Source organism: Myotis lucifugus, unplaced genomic scaffold (genome assembly GCF_000147115.1).
Source record: "Myotis lucifugus unplaced genomic scaffold, Myoluc2.0 scaffold_215, whole genome shotgun sequence".
NCBI lineage: Eukaryota > Metazoa > Chordata > Mammalia > Chiroptera > Vespertilionidae > Myotis > Myotis lucifugus.
The window spans coordinates 1,577,089-1,598,504 of record NW_005871263.1 but is presented as its reverse complement, the minus strand read 5'-3'; the positions used below and the strand labels follow the sequence as shown (position 1 = coordinate 1,598,504).

Here is a 21,416-nt window from a genome sequence, read left to right as displayed (position 1 = left end):
CACTGGGAATGTGCCCACAACCAAGGTACATGCCCTTGACTGGAATCAACCCGGGACCTTTCAGTCCAATGCTCTATTCACTGAGCCAAACTGGTTAAGGCAAAATGATATTTTTTAAAATTTCCATTGTAGTTTTACAGTTCCCTTGTAGAAGTAAGTGATGCCTGTTTTTTATTTATAGCTCAGGAGTGATATCAGATCTCCCTTTAAATTTTGTTTGCTTAAGTTTATTTATTATTCTTTTTGTTCTAATTTTTTCCTTTTTTTGTTTGCCTGAATTTAAAGAAATCAACTCGGGTTGAGGAGAAATATTAAATAATCGTGCATAAGTAAATACCTAAGTAACAGTAATGATTTATATTTAGGAAACAGGTGGAAGCCCAAAACCGGTTCGAATTTTGCCAATCTCAAAAACTCGTTTTCCACATTTTCCAGATTTCCCCTAACTTTGCCTTTCTCTCTCCCTCCAATCAGAGAGGCCAGGAGGCGTGGCGCACCCCTAGCCCCGCCCTCAGGCAGGGGCATATCCCAGAAGCCTCGCTCCTAGAGGCCCTCGCCGTCCACTAGCCCCGCCCCCTCCCCGCCCTTCGCGCGCTGGCGGCTGTCTCGGCCCCGCCCCCTCGGGCTCCTCCTTCTCGGCCGCCGTTAGGCTGCGCTTCGCGGCAGCAAGATGGCGGCGCAGCAGCAGGGCACTGCGGGCGGTGCGCAGCTGGCGGGGCCCGCGGCGGAGGCCGACCCACTGGCCCGCTTTACGTGTCCCGTGTGCTTAGAGGTGTACGAGAAGCCGGTGCGGGTGCTCTGCGGACACGTGTAAGCGGCGAGCCCGGGCCTGGTCGGGGGGCGCCTGACTGGGCGGAGGGGAATGGAGCCGAGGGGCGAGGCCCCAGCCGGGAGGGTCTCGGGCGGGGGTCTCGGCCCAGCGCGGCCTCTCCGCGGGGCCTTCCGAAGACCCGTGGAAGTTGCCGGCTTCCTCCCAAGCGTCCCGCTCTTCCGACGAGCTCCTGTGTTCCGAGCGGCCTGTCAGCGCCTCCCAAGCGGGACGGTGGCGCTAAACCCCGCCGGGGCTCTGCCCGCGAGAGCCACCGTTTCCCTGGGGTAGTGCGTGCGTCGCCCCTCGAGGGGGCACATCTGGCGTCATCACCCAGCTCTGCCCGGTAATGCCCATGTGCCCTGAGGTTGGGGGAACTAAGCGAGGCTGCAGGAACAAAAGGGAAGCCACGCTGTCCGTCGGAGCGGTCCGCCTTCCCTGGGAAAGGGGCCGTCGGCCTTCCTCCCGCCTCGGTGGCAGGTGTGCTGCGGGCTGTGGGGAGCGAAGCCTCCGTGGCCTGCGTGTTGCTGGGGGGCGTGGGGGCGGCTGACGGAGGTGTGTGCGGTGATGTCGGGACCGGTCCTGGGCTGCTGCGGCAGGTGTTTTGAGTTTGGCCGCGTTTGAATCTCAGCCTTGCTCCGTCAAACACTCAAAACACCTAAACTGAAAGCATTGGCCATCTCCTTCTTGCCCCTGAGGGATGGCGTTTTCTCCACGGTCTCCCTCGGTGTGCATCATGGCCGTCACCTTGGCATTGGCCTTGGGACCCCTTTACTGGTCAGTGGGCACTTGCTGGGCCTCGCGGGCATTATTTCTGCAGCCACCCCCGCCGGGGAAGGGCTCCCCGGGCACGCTGACGGCTTTTTGCTCGTTCCTTCGAGGGCACCAAGCTCTTTCTAGCTTTGGGCTGTTGTGGTTGCAGCACATTTTGCCTGGAACTCCTCCTGTCCCATCTGCACCCCCGTCCCCACCACCCCAGATCCTTTTCAGACTTCAAGTCCCAATGTGTTACCTCCCTTGTCCCCATCCCCATTTATGAGACTGACGCGCTGCCTACTGCGCTAAGAGGGCGCCGGCTCCCGGCCTATCCCCCCCATCCCCATTTAAATGGCTCCCAGTTTCTTGCACCGAGCAAAATTTAGGGTCATGAGGGCAGTGACCATTTTTATTCTGCCCCGTTTATATCCCCGGTGCCCAGCACAGTGAGCATCCATCTTCCAGTCTTAGGTTCAACAGACCAAAATATTTGTATGCCAGATGCTTGGGGCAGAGCAAGAAAGAAGGTGATTCTGCCCGCAGAGTTCACAATCTGCCGAATAAATAAGTATCAGCAAATGTTCAGGCTATTGTGAAAATTCACTGTGCAATGGGAGAGTATTATAGGAATCAAACTGAGGGTGGGAGGTGGTGGGGGTGGGGGTAATGGATGAATAAAGAAGCTTGACTTAGCAGAATTTACCAACTGAAGAGCAACAGACCTTGAGGTTTCCTTGAGCCAGATGAACCTTTCCTGGGTCAGAGGTCAGGGGACAGCGCTGGGATTCAAACCTTGACTCTCTTTGCTCGCCATACATACTACTTCTACATGTTCATCCGTTCAGAGTTGATTGAAAACGGATGCACCTCTCTGAGCCTCCCTTAGGGCCAGCCAAGTGCTCTTTTACTCCGCCTAATTGGTTTTTGATAACTTTTGTACTTGGAAACTTCAGCATCACTGTAGCTCTGGCTGGGTGTAGCATTAGATTTTTATAAAACTTTTATTTCAACCTCTAAATGACTGTCCTGCTTCAATCTAGTAGAATACAGGTGGCCTGGTGCCCAGGAGAAAGGACTTTGTACATAGCACTGTCACAGAAAGGGTGGAGCATCTGAAAGGCTGAACTAGAAGAAGGCCAGATGTAGGAAATGGAAACTGAAAGCAGGCTATTTTCTTAGCAGGCATTTATCATGGCCCCAAAGGTCTTCCTTTCTGCTTTTCGGACACCCCTCTGCATTTGGTGTCATCTTTGTATGGAATTCTGCATCCAGGTCTGTGTGCCTCCTCATAAATTTAGGCCTCAGTTCAAATGTTAGCTTCTTAATGAAGCTTTCTGTGATCCACCCCAGCTGAACTCATTGCTTTGTTTTATTTCCTTTGTGCATTTAATCACTATCTGAACCTAATATTTGTGTTTTTCTCCGCTCTGGAACACAGCAATTATGAGGATCGGGACTTAGTTTCGTTCAACATTGTGCCTTCAGTGGTGAATCACTAGACCCCTCACCTTCTCCCAGCCTGGTCTAGAATTTTGCCTAGCAGAATAACATCTAGCTTAGTGACAAAGGGGAAGAAAATTCTTAGAAACAGTAAAAAAAAATTGTCAGATGTGCAGATTACCTTTGATTATACATTCTGCCTTAAACCTATCAGGTTGGGTATGTAGCTGGGCTATTTTCATGCCTTATTATCCATTCTTTCTGTGTACTTGATCTCAGCATCACCACCTGTCCAGGCTTCAGGATAGAAACTTGGGCTCAGTGATTGAGCATCAATCTATGACCAGGAGGTTACGATTTGATTCCTGGTCAGGGCACTTGCCCGGTTGTGGGCTCCATCCCCAGTGTGGGGTGTGCAGGAGGCAGCTGATCAATGATTCTCTCTCATCGATGTTTCTATCTCTCTCTCTCCCTCTCCCTTCCTCTCTGAAATCAGTAAAGATACATGCTTAAAAATAAAATGTTTAAAAGAATATTTAAAACCAACAACTCTATTTTCTGTGATAGTCCCAGAGTTATTTTTCTAAAACGTGAATTTAGTCTTGTTGATACTTTGCTTTAAACATCTGCTTATGAGGAAAATGTTAGGCTTTTATTTCCTTAGCTGCATCATGAGTTTTTAAGTCTAAGGATCTGTGATATCCTCTTGCTCTGCCAGCTAAACTTTCTTTTAAGGTTCTTTTTGTAGATGCTGCCTCTGAAGTCTTCCTAGCCCTGTCCTTAGGTCACAACTAGTTGCTCTTGTATTTGTGTTCCCATAGTGCTTTGCATTCACCTCTAATGATAGCAGCTCCTGTTTGTGGTGCATTTCAAATGTGCTAGATACTGTACTAAGGTCTCCCCACATTCCTAGAGCTGAGTACTACTGTCTCCATTTCACAGAGGAAAAACCGAGATTCAGGAAACCCCTCAGTGTACTGTGACACCTTTTGCTCTGTATCACAGTAGTTTGCCTTTGTTTCTGTTGCTGGACCTGTGTGTTCTTTGCAGGACCCATCCCCCCACCCTAATTTTTCTGGCATAGGGAGAAGCAGGTTTTTTTGTTTGATTTTTGTTAATCCTCACCTGAGGGTATTTTTTCCATTGCTTTTCAGAGAGAGTGAAGGGTGGGGGAGACGGAAACATCGATGTGAGAGAGACACAACTGGTTGCCTCCTGCCTGAGCCCCAGAGAGGGCAGGGGCGAACCTGCAACCCAGGTACATGCTCTCGATCAGGATTCGAACCCGAGACCCTTTGGTGCGCAGGCCAACGCTCTAACGACTGAGCACACTGCCCACGGCAGGGGGACTTGGTATTTGAATCAGGAGTAGGGAGGAAGTTGTCTTTAACCCATTATTCATTGATGTCTTTTAAAAGTTTATCCATTTTGTTGTCTTGTCTTCACAATGCATGACTCAGGTTCTCTGTATGTCTTGTTCTAGCTTTTGCTCTGCATGCCTGCAGGAATGTCTGAAGCCGAAGAAGCCTGTCTGTGGGGTATGTCGCAGCCCTCTGGCACCTGGCGAACGAGCCGTGGAGCTCGAGCGGCAGATTGAGAGCACAGAGACTTCTTGCCATGGCTGCCGTAAAAATGTATGTGGAGGGAAAACGGAAGAGTTGGTCTTTCTGTGATGAGATGGGGTAAAACGTAGAGCTGTTGCCATGTAGTTTCTGAAGGTAGAGCATGATGGATGACTAATAGCACATGTGCTTGCTGGTTATCTGTGGCAATGGCTGTGCTGTTTCATTTCGGTAACCTTATTGGGTTTTTGGGTTGTTTTTTTGTTTTAAGAATGGGCTTAGTAATTACATATTTTAGCTCTGAAAATCATAGAAATCAATTATCCCAGTTTTTCCCTATAAATGACTCATTTTTCCAAAGCATTATGCCCAATATTAATTAAAATATGACAGAAGGATATTTCTTAATGTCTTTAATATAAAGTCAGTGACTCAAAAAAGTTATCTGCTTTAGTTAATTTGAGAGGAAATTTAAAAATCTACATCAGCACTGGTCAGTGTGGCTCAGTTGGAAAATCGTCCCGTATACCAAAAGGTGGTGGGTTCTGTTCCCAGTAAGGGCACATACCCAGGTTGTGGGTTTGATCCTCAGTTAGGCCACATGTGGGAGGCAGCCAGGGGATGTTTATCTCTCACATTGATGTTTCACTTTCTCTCTGTCCCTTCCTCTCTCTAAAAATCAATTAAAAGTGTATATAATTACAGATATAAAAATCACTTTTTAGCACCTGACAGGGAAAAGGTCAGTATGAAATGTTTGATTATAATAGCAAGATCTAACATCTAAATGCACCCATGCTCTTTTGTGTAACAATATTAGAGTCAGATATATTTATTTTAACATCTGTTGTAACGAGAAATACTACTGTCTTGTTTTCTTGTTTTCCAAGAGATATACACAGGCTTATTGGTTTTTAAATCATTATAATTTTGTTAATTCCAGACAGTACGAAAATCTCTATATATAAAGGGCTAATATGCTAAGTGTCCGACCATCCATCCAGTTGCTATGATGTGCACTGACCACCAGGGGGCAGATGCTCAACGCCATTTACAGAGAAGCTGCACTGCGGACCTGGCGCCCATAAAGCAACACTTGGCTTACCCCAAGTGGGACACAGGCCCCACCACCACCCCAGAGCGACCGCCCACCAAATCGCAGCTGACACTGCTGCCAAGACCCCATGGCACAAAATGCGGCCAGTAGCCCAGCCCAGCCCAGAAACGGTCGCTATGGGGGCGCTGGGTAATGACATCACATAGCAATGACTAGCCTCCTTGCAGTTTCTTCAACCTAGGAACACAGCTTGCTTTATAGCCAGGTGCAAACATTTCACACTTTAACCAAATGTCTGTGAAGCATTTTCCTATGCCTCATCTCATTTGATCCTCACAGAAGTCCTGGAGTAGGTAGATAGGAGACTTGGTGGAATCCTATTTTCTTTTCATTAGCTGGAAAACGGAGATTTAGAAAGCTTAGAAACTTGACCCGACTGAAAAGAAGTAAGAAATAGTGTACCTTGAAAATGACTTCAGGTTTTCTCATTGTGCAGAATATAGTCAAACACTGCTGCAATGAAATATTTTACCCTTTCTTCACCTTGCGTGATCTACAATAATAATCTGCTTTGTGTTGATATTTACTGCTGTGTTGCTGACAGTTACCTGAAAGAGAAGTTGGGGTGATTCACTGGGCTGGAAATAGTTTAGCTAAATCAGAAAGCGGGTCTAATTAAGCAAGTTTATTCTATATCTATAAAAGGCTAAGTTGACTCGAGCATGCGCAATACATATAAAGCTCAAACTGGTGCCAATCGCACGCATGTGTTTTCTGTCATTGTTGATCGTGAATTTGGTTGACAGTTCTGTTATAGAGAAAGGGTGAATAGCGATATTAAAATATTCTAGTTAATTTCCTTTCAACATGCATGAATCCGTGCACCAGGCCACTAGTATAAAATAATGTAGGCTTGTTCCCACTCCGTAGCTTACCTCTTTAAAGTGGTTCAGTTTAGAAGACTGAAAAATATTTTCTACCCTTTGAAAAACACAGATGTAGGATTTTTACAAAATAGGATCATACTATAATATATATTTCGACAACTTTTTTTCACATTTAAAACATTTTTTCACCAAAGGACTGTTGGACATTCTTTCACGTTAATGTCATTACTGTAACACCTTAGTTAAATAGCCATAGAATGCATATGCCTTTAGCATGAGGGGTACACAGTGGGTACAGTTCTGAATGAGGCTATTTCCCATTCCTTTTAATTGGGAGCTCTGGTTGCTAGCTTGGAGTCAAGTACTGTAGCAGGAGATAAGACAGAAGCATCATGGTAAACCAGAACTCAAATATTGAAGCTTTTTTTTCTTGAAGTTTTCTTTAAAAAATCAAGAAATGAAAATCATGCAAGCATAATGGGGTTTGGGGGGATTTTTCTGTATGCTTTTTATTTTCCCAATTTTAAAGATTAGTGATAGTATTGTGGTATACCTCTAAAAGTATTTTTTTTTGCCCCCGTATCTCCCCTTTCATCATTCCTTACACATTTTTTTTTCTTTTCAGAACACCTGTCATGAAGCACTCTTCAGGTTTTCTTTTCTATAAAACCACTGAAAAAATCTGAATTTTTTATAAAACCACTAGGTTTTATAGAAGAAATATAATTCAGATTTAGGGTTTTTTGTAAAGATCATTTACCGTAATCTGTTGATTAGTACTTTAGCTAGAATTACTAGCCTTTATCCCTTTTACTTACATGGTCAATTTTCTTTGCTGCACAAAATGGAATGTAGTTCTTGGCTTGCTATAAGGAGATGAATTTAAATTAGAGTATAGAAAACTTTAAAAACTTCACTTGGTTTGGAGTGTGTCTGTAAGAGAGCATGTGGTGAATAAAGCAGACCTCTAGGAGAGTTAGTGAAGAGTGGAAGCAAATGTCCTGATTTGGTCAAATAAAACACTAATCTTGGTCTTAACAGGAACCCTGCAACAAACAGTCAGGGGTTCAGCCCCATCAGCACAGCCAGGAGACTGGTGAGATGTTTGCCAGGGTGGAATAGGTGTAGTTTTCATCTTGCCCTTGTTTGGGATAATGTTGGGCCTGGTACAGGGTTCTGACTAACTTGTGGCAACTCTGATTCTTCCTGTCCCAGTTCTTCCTATCTAAGATCCGGGCCCACGTGGCTACCTGTTCCAAATATCAGAATTACATCATGGAAGGTGTGAAGGCCACCACCAAGGATGTGTCCCTTCAGCCAAGGTAAATGACTCACATCACTCCCTTAGGTCGAGGTCATCTTTTTTGTGTGTTTAATTGTCACACTGGACACTTTGCATGTTCGGGGTTGAGTTGTATGAGCTCTAGAAAGTAAAAGTATAATAGTTATGCTGGCTAAAGCTGATGCAAGTTTTTGTATGGGGGGTGGTGTGGAGAAGCACTCTCTGATGTTCACTTCAAATATTAGCTGTGCTGATATTATTTTCAGAACATTTGACCTGACTCTGAAGTAATTATCACAATCCCTGTCATAAAACGTTCAGTGAACTTTGCTCCTTTTTCAAGGTAAAGTGGCTGAAGTTGCATGGAAATGTCCTCACAGAGGTGTTTTTCTTTTTCCCTGCCTTTCATCTTCCAGGAATGTCCCAAACCGTTATACCTTTCCTTGCCCTTACTGTCCCGAGAAGAACTTCGATCAAGAAGGACTTGTGGAACACTGCAAGTTATCCCATAGCACAGACACCAAATCTGTGGTAAGAGTAACTTTTTTTTTTTTAATATTTTTTATGGAAAAAAGTTAGACCTATAGAAAAAATTACAGGCATAGTATAGTAAACTCTTATGTATCCTTTACCTAGATTCTCAGATTAATAACATTTTACCATATTTGCTTAACTATACTTTCTATATACAAATTTTTTGCTTACTATTCGAGAATAAGTTACAGATATCATGCCCCTAAATACTTCAGCATATATCTCCCAAGAACATTTGCTTTAAAAAAATCACTTTTTTGTGTGTTTAATTGTCACACTCAGGAAATGTAGCTTTGAGACAATCTAATATCTATTGAGGGATTCATGTTTACATTTTAGCAATTGTAATGTGCTTCGTATCGGTCTTCCCTGTCACCAAATCCCAGATCAGTGTGTTAGGTTTAGTTGTCATGTCTCTTTAGTCCTCAGCCATTCTTTGTCTTTCATGACCTTGACATTTTTAAAGAGAACAGTCAAGTTTTGTAGAATGTCTTTCAGTTTGGGCTTGTCTGCTTCTTCATGATTAGATGCAGGGATGCTCCATAAGTGATGTGTCCTCCAGATTCCACATCAGGGAGCAAGTGATATCTCTTGGTTCATTGTTGGTATCTTTAACTTGCATCCCTTGGTGTCCACCACATTTCTCCTCTGTCAAGCTGCCATTTTCCTTTTAAGAGTAGCTTTTTCATAGTTGTGGAGAAAAAGAATTCAAGCTAAAATGATTAGGAAAATGCTTATCAGTCCTTTGACATTTAATTTAAATAACACAGATTGATGCTTCTTGTTTTGAAAAAAATGTTTGAATTTGGTCCATCTTCAGCAGTGCTGCCCTTCCCTCTTATTGTGATGGACAGATTAGTTCTTTATTTATTTATTTATTTATTTACAGACTAGGTCTTAATACAACTTCCTCTATAGTTTGTTTCAGTTTTCCCATTTATCTCAGACTGTTTCTCCCGAAATATATACCTAATTTTATGGGCAGTCTTCAGCTCCATTGCTGTAAAAAGTGAGGCACACACTAGAATTTTCGTGAGTTTTGCTAATAAGAGTAGGCCTTGTGGCATTCTTTATTTCTCTGTTGGAAATCTTAAGATCCAGTTGGCTTTTTCAGGAATATCTTAAATCTCCTCTTGACTTTATTGAACTCCTTGTCAAGTACAAATTCTGGTCAGTGCAGCCACTTTTCTACACTAGACTCCCAGGATTCTTCATGGTGTGCTGCAACAGATTCTACCAGTGAACCCCTCTCCATCTGCTTATCCCTGCGCCCCAAACTAGGGGACTGGGCTGGCTTGTCCCATCGAGCATCCCATTTTCGGGACCCTGTTACTGCTAGGCAGGCACAGTCTCTAGTGGCTATTCTCTGCATTAAGTTCCTGGCATGAGCTCAAAGTATCAGGTGTGCATTCTTTCTTCTATCTCAGGAGGTCTGTGATCTACCTTTGAAGTCACAGACTGGCAGCCTATGGGTTCTCTCTGGCCCATACACATTTTAATTCCCTTAACTTTTAAAAATGCTTCCTGCCCTAACCGATTTGACTCAGTGGATAGAGCATCAGCCCTCAGATTGAAGGGTCCCAGGTTCGATTCCAGTCAAGGGCATGTGCCTTAGTTGCAGGCTTGATCCCTGGCCCTGCGGGGGAGGCAGCCAATCAATGTGTCTCTCTCACATCGATGCTGCTCTCTCTCTGTCTCTCCCTCTCCCTCCCACTCTCTAAAAATCTGTGGAACAATATCCTCAGATGAGGATTAACAAAATAATAAAAATAAAAATGCTGCCCAAGCCTGTTTGGCTCAGTGGATAGAGTGTTGGCCTGCGGACTGAAGGGTCCCAGGTTCGATTCCGGTCAAGGGCACATGCCCAGGTTGCAGGCTCGATCCCCAGTAGGGGGCATGCAGGAGGCAGCCAATGAATGATTCATCATTGATGTTTCTATCTCTCCCTCTCCCTTCCTCTCTGAAATAAATAAAAATAAATTTAAAAAAGAATAAATTGATTCTTTAAAGAAAAAAAAACACAAAAAACCTCTAATTTTTTAAAAATGAAAAGAAATAATAAATATAAAAATAAAAATGCTGCCCTAGCCGGTTTGGCTCAATGGATAGAGCATCGGCCTGCGGACTGAAGGGTCCCAGGTTTGGTTCCGGTCAAGGGCATGTACCTTGGTTGCGGGCACATCCCCACTGGGGGTTGTGCAGGAGGCAGCTGATCGATGTTTCTCTCTCATTGGTGTTTCTAACTCTCTATCCCTCTCCCTTCCTCTCTGTAAAAAATCAAATAAAAAATATATATATTTTAAAAATGCTTCCCTTTTTTTGCTTGGCTGGTGTTGCTCAGTGGTTGAGCATCAACCTATGAACCAAGAGGTCACGATTCAATTCCCAGTCAGGGCGCATGCCTGGGTTGCAGGCTCGATCCTCAGTAGGGGGTGTCCAAGAGGCAGCCAATCAATGATTCTCTCTCATCATTGATGTTTCTGTCCCTCTCTTCCTCTCCCTTCCTCTCTCTGAAATCAATAAAAATGTATTTTTTAAAAATGCTTCCTTTTTGCTGAAATAAGTATGCCAAACTTAAATCTAGGTGTTGGGGGTAAGGGCTGGTTCATCAAACTATCATCTGCTTTTCTGTAGGTTTGAAGTTTTTCATAGTAAATTTTAAAAGCCTGACATAAAATTTTAACATATCTTTGCCTGTTTATGTCTGTCTGTAAAATAAAGTCTTAGCTGTGGATTGACTTGGTTGGGGGTTAAGTGTATTCATAATTTTGATCAGTATTGCTGAACTACTCTGGTTTCTGGTACTACAACCTAATTTCTCTCTTTTCTCCCCTCCTTTGGCTTCCTGGAATTCATGTGATCATTTTGTCTCTGTTGAAGCCTTTCTTCAGCCCTTGGCCCCCTGTCCCATCTCTCTCCCTCTACAGAACTCCCTCCGTCAGTATTCCAGCACTTCCTTTTGGGAGCTCCTTGTCTTCCGGCTCTCGTCCCGACTCATGCTCCAGCTCCAGCTGCCTGCCTCACTCTGCCACTCAAGGAGTCTTCTTCCATTTCAGATTCATCTCTTGCCTACCCCCTTTGTCACCATATCTTCCTGGTAAATGGTGGAGTTCCATCCCTAAGCCGGATGCATATGCCTGCTTCTGCCCCTCCACAGCTTCCCTCTGCCCATTTCCATGAATTGTCCATTCTAGCTGCACTGATTGTCTGGCTGTTTGCCTATAATGCTGCCTCTTGGCCTTTTCTCCTTGCTACCACTGCCCCTCTTCTGGAATACCCTTTCATGTGTTCTTTGGCTTTCCCAATGCCTCCCAGTCTTCAAAACCCAAATCAGCTGCTTGTATGAGGGCTTTTCAGCCTGAGCCCCCTCATCTGACCATTTACTCTGTAAAAACAGAACTTAAGGCTGTGTTTTAACTTCCTTGGGACATTGCTCATCTGTCATTTCTTTGGTTTTCTTTGTGTCCTGAATCATTTCGTGTGAAGGGTGGAAGGCCATAGTCTAGACCCCCACTGGGCTGACACATTGTTCTAACCACAGTAGGAGATAAGAAAAGGGTAGTATCATGGCTTAAGCCTTTACCCACCCCCGAGTATTATTTGACTTGATATCAATGTGCACACAAGGGAGTGGCCTGGCCCTGGACTGGTGTGTCAGGAAAACTGTCCTGGGAGCACGGGGTTCAGACACGAGCCACAGAGAGTGGACATCAGCTCAGACATCAGGTGCCTAAGACCATGCTTCTTTGTTGAAAGGTTTGTCCAATATGTGCTTCAATGCCCTGGGGAGACCCCAACTACCGCAGCACCAACTTCATCGAGCACATCCAGCGGCGGCACCAGTTTTCTTACGACACCTTTGTGGTAAGTGGAGCCGGGGCTCTGATCCTTTCCTCCCCCATTTTACCCGGAGAACCTTGGGCCCTATTGTTGAGCTTTCACTGATGCTATAGGTTCCCTGGAACGTAGCCATGTGGTCTGAGCAAGATGAGTGACCACAGCCTTTCTTGAATGACATTGAAAATGAACTGGCCAGCCCAGCCAGTGTGGCTTGGTGGTTGAGCGTCAACCTATGAACCAGAAAGTCATGGTTCGATTCCTAGTCCGGGCACATGCCCGGGTTGCAGGCTCAATCCCTCATGGGGCACGTGCAGGAGGCAGCCAATCAGTGATTCTCTCTCATCACTGATGTTTCTATCTCCTTCTCCCTTCCTCTCTGAAATCAGTAAAAATAAAATTATGAATTGGCCAGCTATCTAGACTGAGACATGGTGACAAATTGCTCCTAGGGTGTTTGTTTGTTTGTTTTTGCCACCATCCTCCCCATCCCTTTGGTGTGTGTAGTTTCTACCTGTTACAGAACCTGGTTTGAGATTTTTTGGGGGGTTATTTTTGTTCTTTGTTTTTTATTTCAGACAGGGAGAAAGAGAGAGAGAGAGAGAGAGAGAGAGAGAGAGAGAGAGAGAACGAACATCAATGATGAGAGAGAATCATTGATCAGCTGCCTCCTGCATGCCCCACACGGGCGATCAAGCCCACAACCTGGGCATGTGCCCCCAACCAGAACCGAACCCAGGACTGTTCAATCCACAGGCCAATGCTCTATCCACTAAGCCAAACTAGCTAGAGATTTTTTAGTTTGTTTTTTAATTTTTCTTTTTTTATTGAGAGGAATGGAGAGGAAGAGAGAGATAGAACATCAATGATGAGAATCATTGATTGGCTGCCTCTCGCATGCCCCACACTGGGGATCGAACCTGCAACCTGGGCATATGCCCTGACTGGGAATCAAAATGTGACCTCCTGGTTCATAGCTCGACACTCAACCACTGAGCCATGTCGGCTGGGCTGGTTTGGGATTCTTAGCTTAGATGCCCATGGGGCCAGGCAAGTAATGGAAATGGTCCCTGTCGGATTTTCAGGCTAGACTGCCTGTGGCTCGTTATGCTGCCGTCAGCTCCAGCTGGTCCTTGTCATGTGTAAGTAAAGGCACAGTATTGCCCGTTTCCTCTGCCAGTACCAACTCCAGGAAGCTGGAAATGCAGAATGTCATATATCGTCTTACATATTTATTTTTAACGTACTTCAGGTCAAACAAAGCATATCCACTGGCCAGATGTGGTCATTAGATTTGTGTCCTTTCGCTAGAGCTGAGTGATTTTGAAGGACACACTGTTGACTTGGCAGTATAGTGATAGATAAATTTGGCCAGTGGCTTGGAATAAACCTTTTATTTATACATGTAAGTGTCAAGTTAGAATTTTGTAGTAGTCAGCCTTTTTTTAAAAAAATATATATTTTTATTGATTTCAGAGAGAAAAAAAAGAGATAGAACATCAATCATAAGAGAGACTCATTGATATTGATCAGCTGCCTCCTGCACGCCCCCTACTGGGGGTTTAGCATGTGCCCTGACCAGGAATTGAACTGTGACCTCCAGGTTCATAGGTTAATGCTCAACCACTGAACTGCACCAGCCAGGCAGTAGTCAGTCTTAATGGCTGTATTTCAAGACCTGAGAAGGAAAGCATGACTCTTTACTGAGTTGTTGTAAAGAGTATTCATGGTCTGATATGTATCTGACACTCAGACTTGAAAATAACTGTCCTTTTTGTTAATGCCATAAAGATGAATATAATGCCCAAGTAGAAACTTTGCCTCGTTGAGTTAGAAAGGCTGGTTTTACCATGGCCAGTTCAGTGGTTAGAGCATTGGCCCATGCACCCAAGGATCACAGGTTTGATTCCAGGTCATGGGCATGTACCTGGGATGCAAGTTCGATCCCTGGTCCGATCAGGGCATATGCGGGAGGCGACCAATCAATGTGAGGTGTCTCTCTCACATCGATGTTTATCTCCCTCCCTGCCTGCCTTCTACTCTCTCTAAAAAAAAATCAATGGAAAAAAAAATACCGTCAGGTGAGAATTATAAAAAAAAAATTAAAGAAAGGCTAGTTTCACAACAGTACACTCCACATCTGAGTACTGGTCTGTGTCAGGTTCATCTGGGTGCTCGCTGGTCCTCAGTCTCCCCATTTGAGGGAGCCACATTGTTTTAATCATCAGGATGATGCAGCAGAGGCACAGAGAAATCAAGCAGTCTGTCTAGACTTCCATGGCTAGCATTGCCAACCATAGAGCTGGGAGCTGGACCCTGGCAGCCTTCTCCAGGGCCCTGTGCTCAGCTCTCCTGCTTCTACTGAAAGTGAGTCCTTGCAACTGCAAACAAGTGCTGAGGTTGTGTCTGTGTTTTGCCCCTAGGATTACGATGTTGATGAAGAGGACATGATGAATCAGGTGTTGCAACGCTCCATCATCGATCAGTGAGCAAGGCTTCTACTGTCCGCCTCGAGTTCCAGAGCTTCCATTACATGTTATGTGTGAATTTTTAAATATACAATAGACCTGGACGTGGTGTTAGGACAAGGTCACTTCTTACGGGGAAGCAGGTTCCCAGGTCAGAGCCCTCCTTTCCTTTGGGCTCTTCCCCTACAGTTAACCGGTTTGTCACATCTTGTCTTTGATTGCTCCTCGGCTATTTCCTGGGGTTTCTGCTGCTGCTTCCCGAAGAAAACCCAGCCTCTCCACCTGTCCTTGTTTCACTCTTGTTCCTCTCACCCAGCATTCCTCTCTCAGGTCCTCCAAGCCAGCCAGGACCTTTTGTGGGTCATGAATAGCACAAATGAGATGAGTGTCTCCTCTCCTCGTCCCTGAGGTGTGTGAGCTCTGGCAGCAGTGCATCTGATCACTGGGGAACTCCTGTGCTGAGGAAGTTCCTGCTAGTTGGTCCTTGCAGCAGCTGCCAGAGCTGGAGTTACCTCCCAGGAAACCTTTTAGAAGTCCTGCTGGGGTGAATGTTCTGGGTTTAGCATGGTCTGATGCTGGAAGTTTTGATCAGTGATATTTTGCTGCCATTCCTGCACACCCTTAGAATGTACTGGTTCAGTCTTAAATGCCTGCATGGTGCCTTTTTAGGATAAGGTGTAACCACATGTTTTTAGTGGAAATAAGTGTTTCTAGGTTAGAAACTTAGGTTAAACTCCATTTCTCCATAAGTGGGGAGGAAGGTCGGCTAAGAGAGATGGGAGGACCATAGCTCTTTGCTTATGATTTTCAAACTAATAAGGTATTTTCAAATGACTGGGTCATGTTTACTTTTCTATTTGGGACCCTGCTTACATTCTTGTCCTTGAGGTACAAGAAGGAGTCCTCAAGTGAATAAAGAAAGAAGAGGTTTGGGGCCCGAGTGGATACCAGTTCCTTTATCTTTTGTTAACTTAGATTAAAATGAGCATTGCCTTTCTATCAGCGGGAGGTGATAGGAAATCTAATATCACAGCCTGCCGTCTCTTCTGACAAGACACTTCAAAGGCACAACATCTCCTGTGAGCAGTTGTTCATGGAAATGGTCTCCTGGAAATTTGCTTTGGTAGCAGCTCAAGAAGCTTGAAGTTCAACATGTTTCACGATATTAATAAACACAGGGCTAAGAGCTGGCAGTCAAATCCACAGGAGCAGAACCTCTGATCAACCAAACAGCATCTAGATCTAGGTTTGCGTTTTCATGTCAGCCCTCTCTAACCTGATAGGAAAATTACTTCTGGTCATTGACTGAGGTTGCAAGTGACAGGGCTTTGGGCCTGTGCCCTGCTGCTACAGGCCTCTCCTTACCTGCCAGTAAGAACTTCGGATGCCTAGTAACCAGCAAAGACAGGGCCCTTTGAGGTAAAGTAATATTTTCTATTGTGCTGTTGCTTGGGAGGCCCAGATGTTAAGTTCAGTTTCCTCACTGTAGTTTTTGGAAAGAGTTTACTCAGACCTCCCTCAATTGAGATCGTCTCGGTCCAAGTTTAAAGGGAAGTTTGAGTAAAACCTTCATTGGAGGGAACTGAAGAGAACGTGTCCATCTCACTGGTGGTACGAAGAAACTGCTTTCCTTGTATTAAGTGCACTTCATGTATTTCTAATAAGATGACTTTCCAGAAAGTGAAATTTGTTACGTTCTGGCTTTTAAAAGGCGAAATATAAATAAATTTCATAATTTATCCAACGGGTCAGCTTCAGTGCTTGTTTTCATTGCTACCACCTGCTGAAGTCTGGGCCTGGGCGCCTCTAGAAGGTTGTTGCTCTTTCTGAGAAGTTCCTGTCTGTCACAAGTGAGTCCCACTGACTCTGATCTCAGCTCTGACACTTCACCAGCTGAGCCTCGCTGGGCCGGTCCGCTGGAAAGTGAGCGCACCCCCACTTCTCACAGTTGGGAGGTCCGGTGACGTGAGGAGTGACTGCTCCATGAAACAAGGCTTTACGCACGTGCTTCAGCTCCGTTCAGGTGACTGAGCAGCAGCCCCAAGACATGGTAGTAAAGGTTTCACAAGTTAGGATCTGAGGTCCTGATGCTTAAAGTTCTGCACTCTTCTGCTGGCTGCGGGACATCTGGCAAACACTTTCCCTCTCTGTTTCCCTACGATAAAAAGTGTTTTGGAGAAGTTGAGCTTTTACTATTACAGACGAAATACTCAAATTTTACTTAATTACATATATATTAAACACGTAGAGATGGCTGGGTTAGCTATCACTAAACCCGGCAGAACATTAGTCCTCCAGCTCCATCTTCAGCATATGCAGTGCTCCTGACCTCTCCCTCTTTTTTTTTTTTTAATATACTTTTATTGATAGGAGAGAGAGAGAAACATCAGTGATGAGAGAGAACCATTGATGAGCTGCCCCCTGCACGCCCCACACTGGAGATTAAGCCTGCAACATGGACATGTGCCCTGACCGGGAATCGAACCTTGAGCCCCTGGTTCATAGGTTGATGCTCAACCACTGAGCCACACTACTGGGCTCTCCCTCTTTTAAAAGCAGTTGCTTCTGTAACACCATCCTGGTCTCTCTTCCTATTTCTCTACCATATTCCTTTTCATGTCTTGACAGCTGCCTCCTAGTTCCCTTCCCTTCCCTTAGCTGTTGGAATTTTCCAAGGCTCTGCCCTGGACTCCTACTCGGCCTACACCACTCACCCTACACCCTCTCCCTGGGCAGACTGACTTACCCACTCACTACTTGGCTTTCATTACCATCTGTGTGCCCATTGGCTGAGAGCCACAGTTCTAGACCACACACCTTTCTGGAGCTCCAAGCCCATAGAGCCTGCTTCCTCATAGAGTTGTTCACCCATATGACTTGAAGGCATCAGTCAAGTACTGCCTGACTCTTACTGAACTCATCACCTGCCCTCTTACTACTCACATCTGCTAGGTTAGGTTCTTTTTCCCCACAGGTAGTACCACCATCCCTCCAGTTGCCCAAGAATTAACCTGAACATCATCTTAAACTTTGTCCTCCTCGACACCCCATGTCAACAAATTGTATTGATTTTAGCTCCCATATAACACATTTGTGTGGGTTTTGTTGTTGTTAATCCTCACCCAAGGATATTTTTCTATTGGTTTTTAGAGGGTGTGGAAGGGAAAGGGAGACAGAGAAACATCAATATGAGAGAGACACTTTGGTTGCCTCCTGTACACACCCTGACCAGGGCCAGAGATCAAGCCTGTACCTGAGATACATGCCCTTGATGGGAATCGAACCCAGGACCCTTCAGTCAGCAGGCTGACACTATCCACTGATCCAAACCAGCTAGGGCTACCACCAGCATCTCCAAATCCACCATGATCTCATCTGAATTATTGCCACAACTCTCCTTTGGTTTCTCTCCAGTGCTCTCTAGCTGACATCTAACCCATTCTCCACCTAGCAGCCAGAGTGTCATATCCTTCAAAACCCTACAGAGGCTCCAGTTATCCTTGGGTAAAGTCCCAGCACCTCACTCACCATGGCCCTCCAGGCCTCCTGTCCTCTGTCCCCATCTCCCTGTCCAACCTCAACTCCTGACACTCGCTTCCACCTCAGCCATCCCGGCCTTTCTGCACCTCAAATGGGTCATGTTCCCCTCCTTCCCTCTGGAATATTGGGTGTTTCCCTAACCCCCGTCTTTGCCTCCCAAATGTAGTTTGAATGTCTAGCTCAGAATTTCATGTATGATGTTCCTGTACAAGATTCTACTTCTAGTACTAATTAGAGCATTTATCAAACTCGTGTATAAATATCCCTGCTTGACTATAAGCTCTCTGAGGTTAGGATTCCTGTTTACCTCTATAACCTCATTGCTCAATACTCTGGTTGCCAGAAATACAGGACTCCCGGTTGCATGTAAATTTCAAACAAATAACTTTTAGTATGAATATGTACCAAATACTGCATGGGAGTATAATTTGCCCAAGTCAGAAAGTGAATGCCAGGAATATGCATACTAAATTGTTTGAAATTCACATGGGCATGCTGTGTTTTTATTGGTTAAGTCTGGAAACCCTTCTCAGTGTACATTAGCAGTACAGGTGTTCTGAACATCTGTATGTGTCAAGCAACTCACACCTGATACAATGCTTGTGCAGCCCAGCCTGCATGGCTCAGTGGTTGAACGTTGACCTATAAACCAGGAGGTCCCGGTTCAATTCCCAGTGGGCACATGCCCGGGTTTCGGGCTTGACTTGGGATGTGCAGGAGGCAGCCAATCAATGATTCTCTCTCATCATCGATGTTTCTATCTCTCTCTCCCTCTACCTTCCTCTCTGAAGTCAATAAAAAATATTTTAAAAAATACTTGTGCAATTACTTGGTTTTTTAAAAGCCTTAATGATTTTTTTAGAGAGAGAGAGAAAGAGATTGATTGGTTGCTTCTTGCACACATCCCAAAGGGGGAATGAACCCAAAAGCTGGGCATGTGTCTTGACCAGGAACCGAATCTGCCACCTTTGGTGTATGGGACGACCCTCCAACCAACCCACACCAACCAGGGCTGCAATTACTTGTTTTGATGGCTGCCTCCCACACTAAGTTAACCTTGAGGGCAAGGATTATGTCTGTCTGTGCACCACTGTCCTCCATACTTGGCCCCAAATAGACTCTAAATATTCCTACAATTGAAATGGATCTAAAATGGGACCTTTTTACAGTAGTACTTCTTTCCGTGGCCACTCTTCCAGCCCACAGTTAGGGGCCAGTGCAGTGGTAAAGAGAGCCTGAAGGGAGCAGTGTCTCCCAAGGCTTGGGCTGGCCCCAGCGCCCATCCCCACAGGGAGGCATGTCCTCAAACCTGAAGCTCAGGAGTCTGGACTTGTTCAGAGAAGGCAAGATTCACGTGGGCCAACAAGGTGGCCGCCACTAGGTGGAGACCTTACCTGCCCAGGTCCTCCACATGATCCCGGATGCTCTCTTGCCTTTGTTCCTCTCCCTATGTCCTGGCCTTCCACAGTGTCTGCTGAATGTCCCTTATGGGGCCAGTTGGGCCTTATGAGTGCAGGGTTAACGACAATGATGCTAACCTCTCTCATCCCTAGTTCCTCATGGGTGTCATTAGACTGATGGTCTGGGGCACTCAGCACAGTCCCCTATTCCCAGCATCCACACTGCTAGCCAGCTGTGTGACCTTGGACAAGTTATTTGAATCTCTTTGTGCCTCAGTTTCCTCATCCATAAAATGGGGTTAAGAAAAGTTTGTCTTCCTCATAGAGTTGTGGGAATCTAGTGAAATAATCCATGTAGACATCAGAACAGGGCCCAGCACAAAGTAGCGCTTAAAAAAATGTGAGCTATGGACATCAGTACTGTTTTTCTCACCCGTTTCTGAGACAACCTAGTGACCTCCTCACCCAAGCAGCTAGCATCTGTTTGGTGACTAAACACCACCATTAGATGAAGTGTTTCCCAAACTCAGCCTGAAGCCATGAATTACCTGCGAGGCACTAGTTACAAAATACATTCTCAGAGCCTCCCTCAGAGAGTCTGGTTAGTAGATGTGGGCGGGGTCTGGGAATCTTTTAAAAGAGCCTCAGATAAAATGCATCCTTAGGCTAGTTCAGGAAATAATGTAAGGTGTGTTGCAACAAAGGTATTGTAGCTGAGGTGGGGCAGCAACTTGGCTGATGTTTAGAATCAGGTGGACAAGCTCAGGCCTTACAGGTTGCAAGACTTTAGTGCTGCCTTTTCTGATCATAAAAACCACCTGGAACATTTACTTGATCTCCCACAAATTATTTACAAAGGGAAAATTAGTAACCTCGTAGTGGGGACACCTCCCAGGCATCTTCTTCACCAAGTGGTCAGGCGGTATCACTGACTATGGATGCACCACTTCCAAGGTTCCAGCAGAAAAACGTCTAACATGAGTCCAATTGTAAGGAAACATCAGGCAAGTCAGCCAAACCAAGGGACATTCCACAAAACAGTTGGAGTCTTGAAAAAAAGTCTAGGTCAGATTAAAGGAGACGCGAGAGGTGTGAGAACTCACTGCACTACTGCAGGGTCCCCAGATTGAATCCTTGATGGGTCGGGTTGTCGTAAAGGATGTTATTGCGCCAATTGCTGACATTTTAATGTGGACTGTGGAATAAGCAATATTTCATCAATGTTAGATCTGATTTTGACAACTATACCACAGTTACATAAGAGAATGTCCTTGCTCTTAAGAGAGAGAGATGCATGGCCGTGGCCAATATTTCTCAGTGATTAGAGCATCGCTTCCAGCACCAAAGGGTTGTAGGTTCAATTCCTGGTCAAGGGCACATACCTGGGTTGCAGGTTCAATCTCCTGCCCTAGTCAGAGCAGGTTCAGAAGGCAGCCAATTGATGTGTCTCTCTCTCCCTCTCTCCCTATCCCACCCTCCCTTCGATTTTCTCAAAATCAAAGGGAAAAATATCCTCAGGTGAGGATTAACAAAAAAATTTAAAGACAGTTCTGTTAAAAAGAAGGAGAGGGAGAGAGGAATATGCGTGGAAGAGTTTAAAAGGAAAGGACATGATGCCTTCAATTTACTCTCAAATGATTAAGAAAAAAAGAGTGTATGTCTGTGTATAAGTATAAAGATATAGGGATATGATAAAGCAGATGTGCACATTTAATGCTCTTTTGGGAGGTAAAGAATTAGGAATTTATTAGGTCATCTGGAAGACCAGATGGGCTGAGCCCCCAATGGCACCAGCCTAGAATGCTCATCCCACCCCACAGACAGCCCTTTCCGTCAATAGTGGAA

General features: G+C 45.2%; 1 protein-coding gene across 1 annotated transcript; it reads left to right on the top strand.

Annotated features, from left to right (window-relative positions):
- The first annotated feature begins 641 nt into the window (after positions 1–641).
- RNF114 (ring finger protein 114) lies at positions 642–16,375 on the top strand. The gene is made up of 6 exons (XM_006097980.3): positions 642–810; positions 4,488–4,638; positions 7,726–7,832; positions 8,209–8,323; positions 12,083–12,190; positions 14,587–16,375. The coding sequence occupies exons 1-6, from the start codon at positions 671–673 to the stop codon at positions 14,650–14,652; spliced, it is 687 nt and encodes a 228-aa protein (XP_006098042.1). The 5' UTR covers positions 642–670; the 3' UTR covers positions 14,653–16,375.
- Positions 16,376–21,416: the final 5,041 nt, after the last annotated feature.

Bases quoted from the DNA above. Each gene is read 5' to 3' on its own strand.
- RNF114 (XM_006097980.3), top strand. From the start codon at position 671: ATGGCGGCGCAGCAGCAGGGCACTGCGGGCGGTGCGCAGCTGGCGGGG. The intron at 811-4,487 runs GTAAGCGGCGAG...GTCTTGTTCTAG, and splicing joins CGGGTGCTCTGCGGACACGT to CTTTTGCTCTGCATGCCTGC. The intron at 8,324-12,082 runs GTAAGAGTAACT...CTTTGTTGAAAG, and splicing joins GCACAGACACCAAATCTGTG to GTTTGTCCAATATGTGCTTC.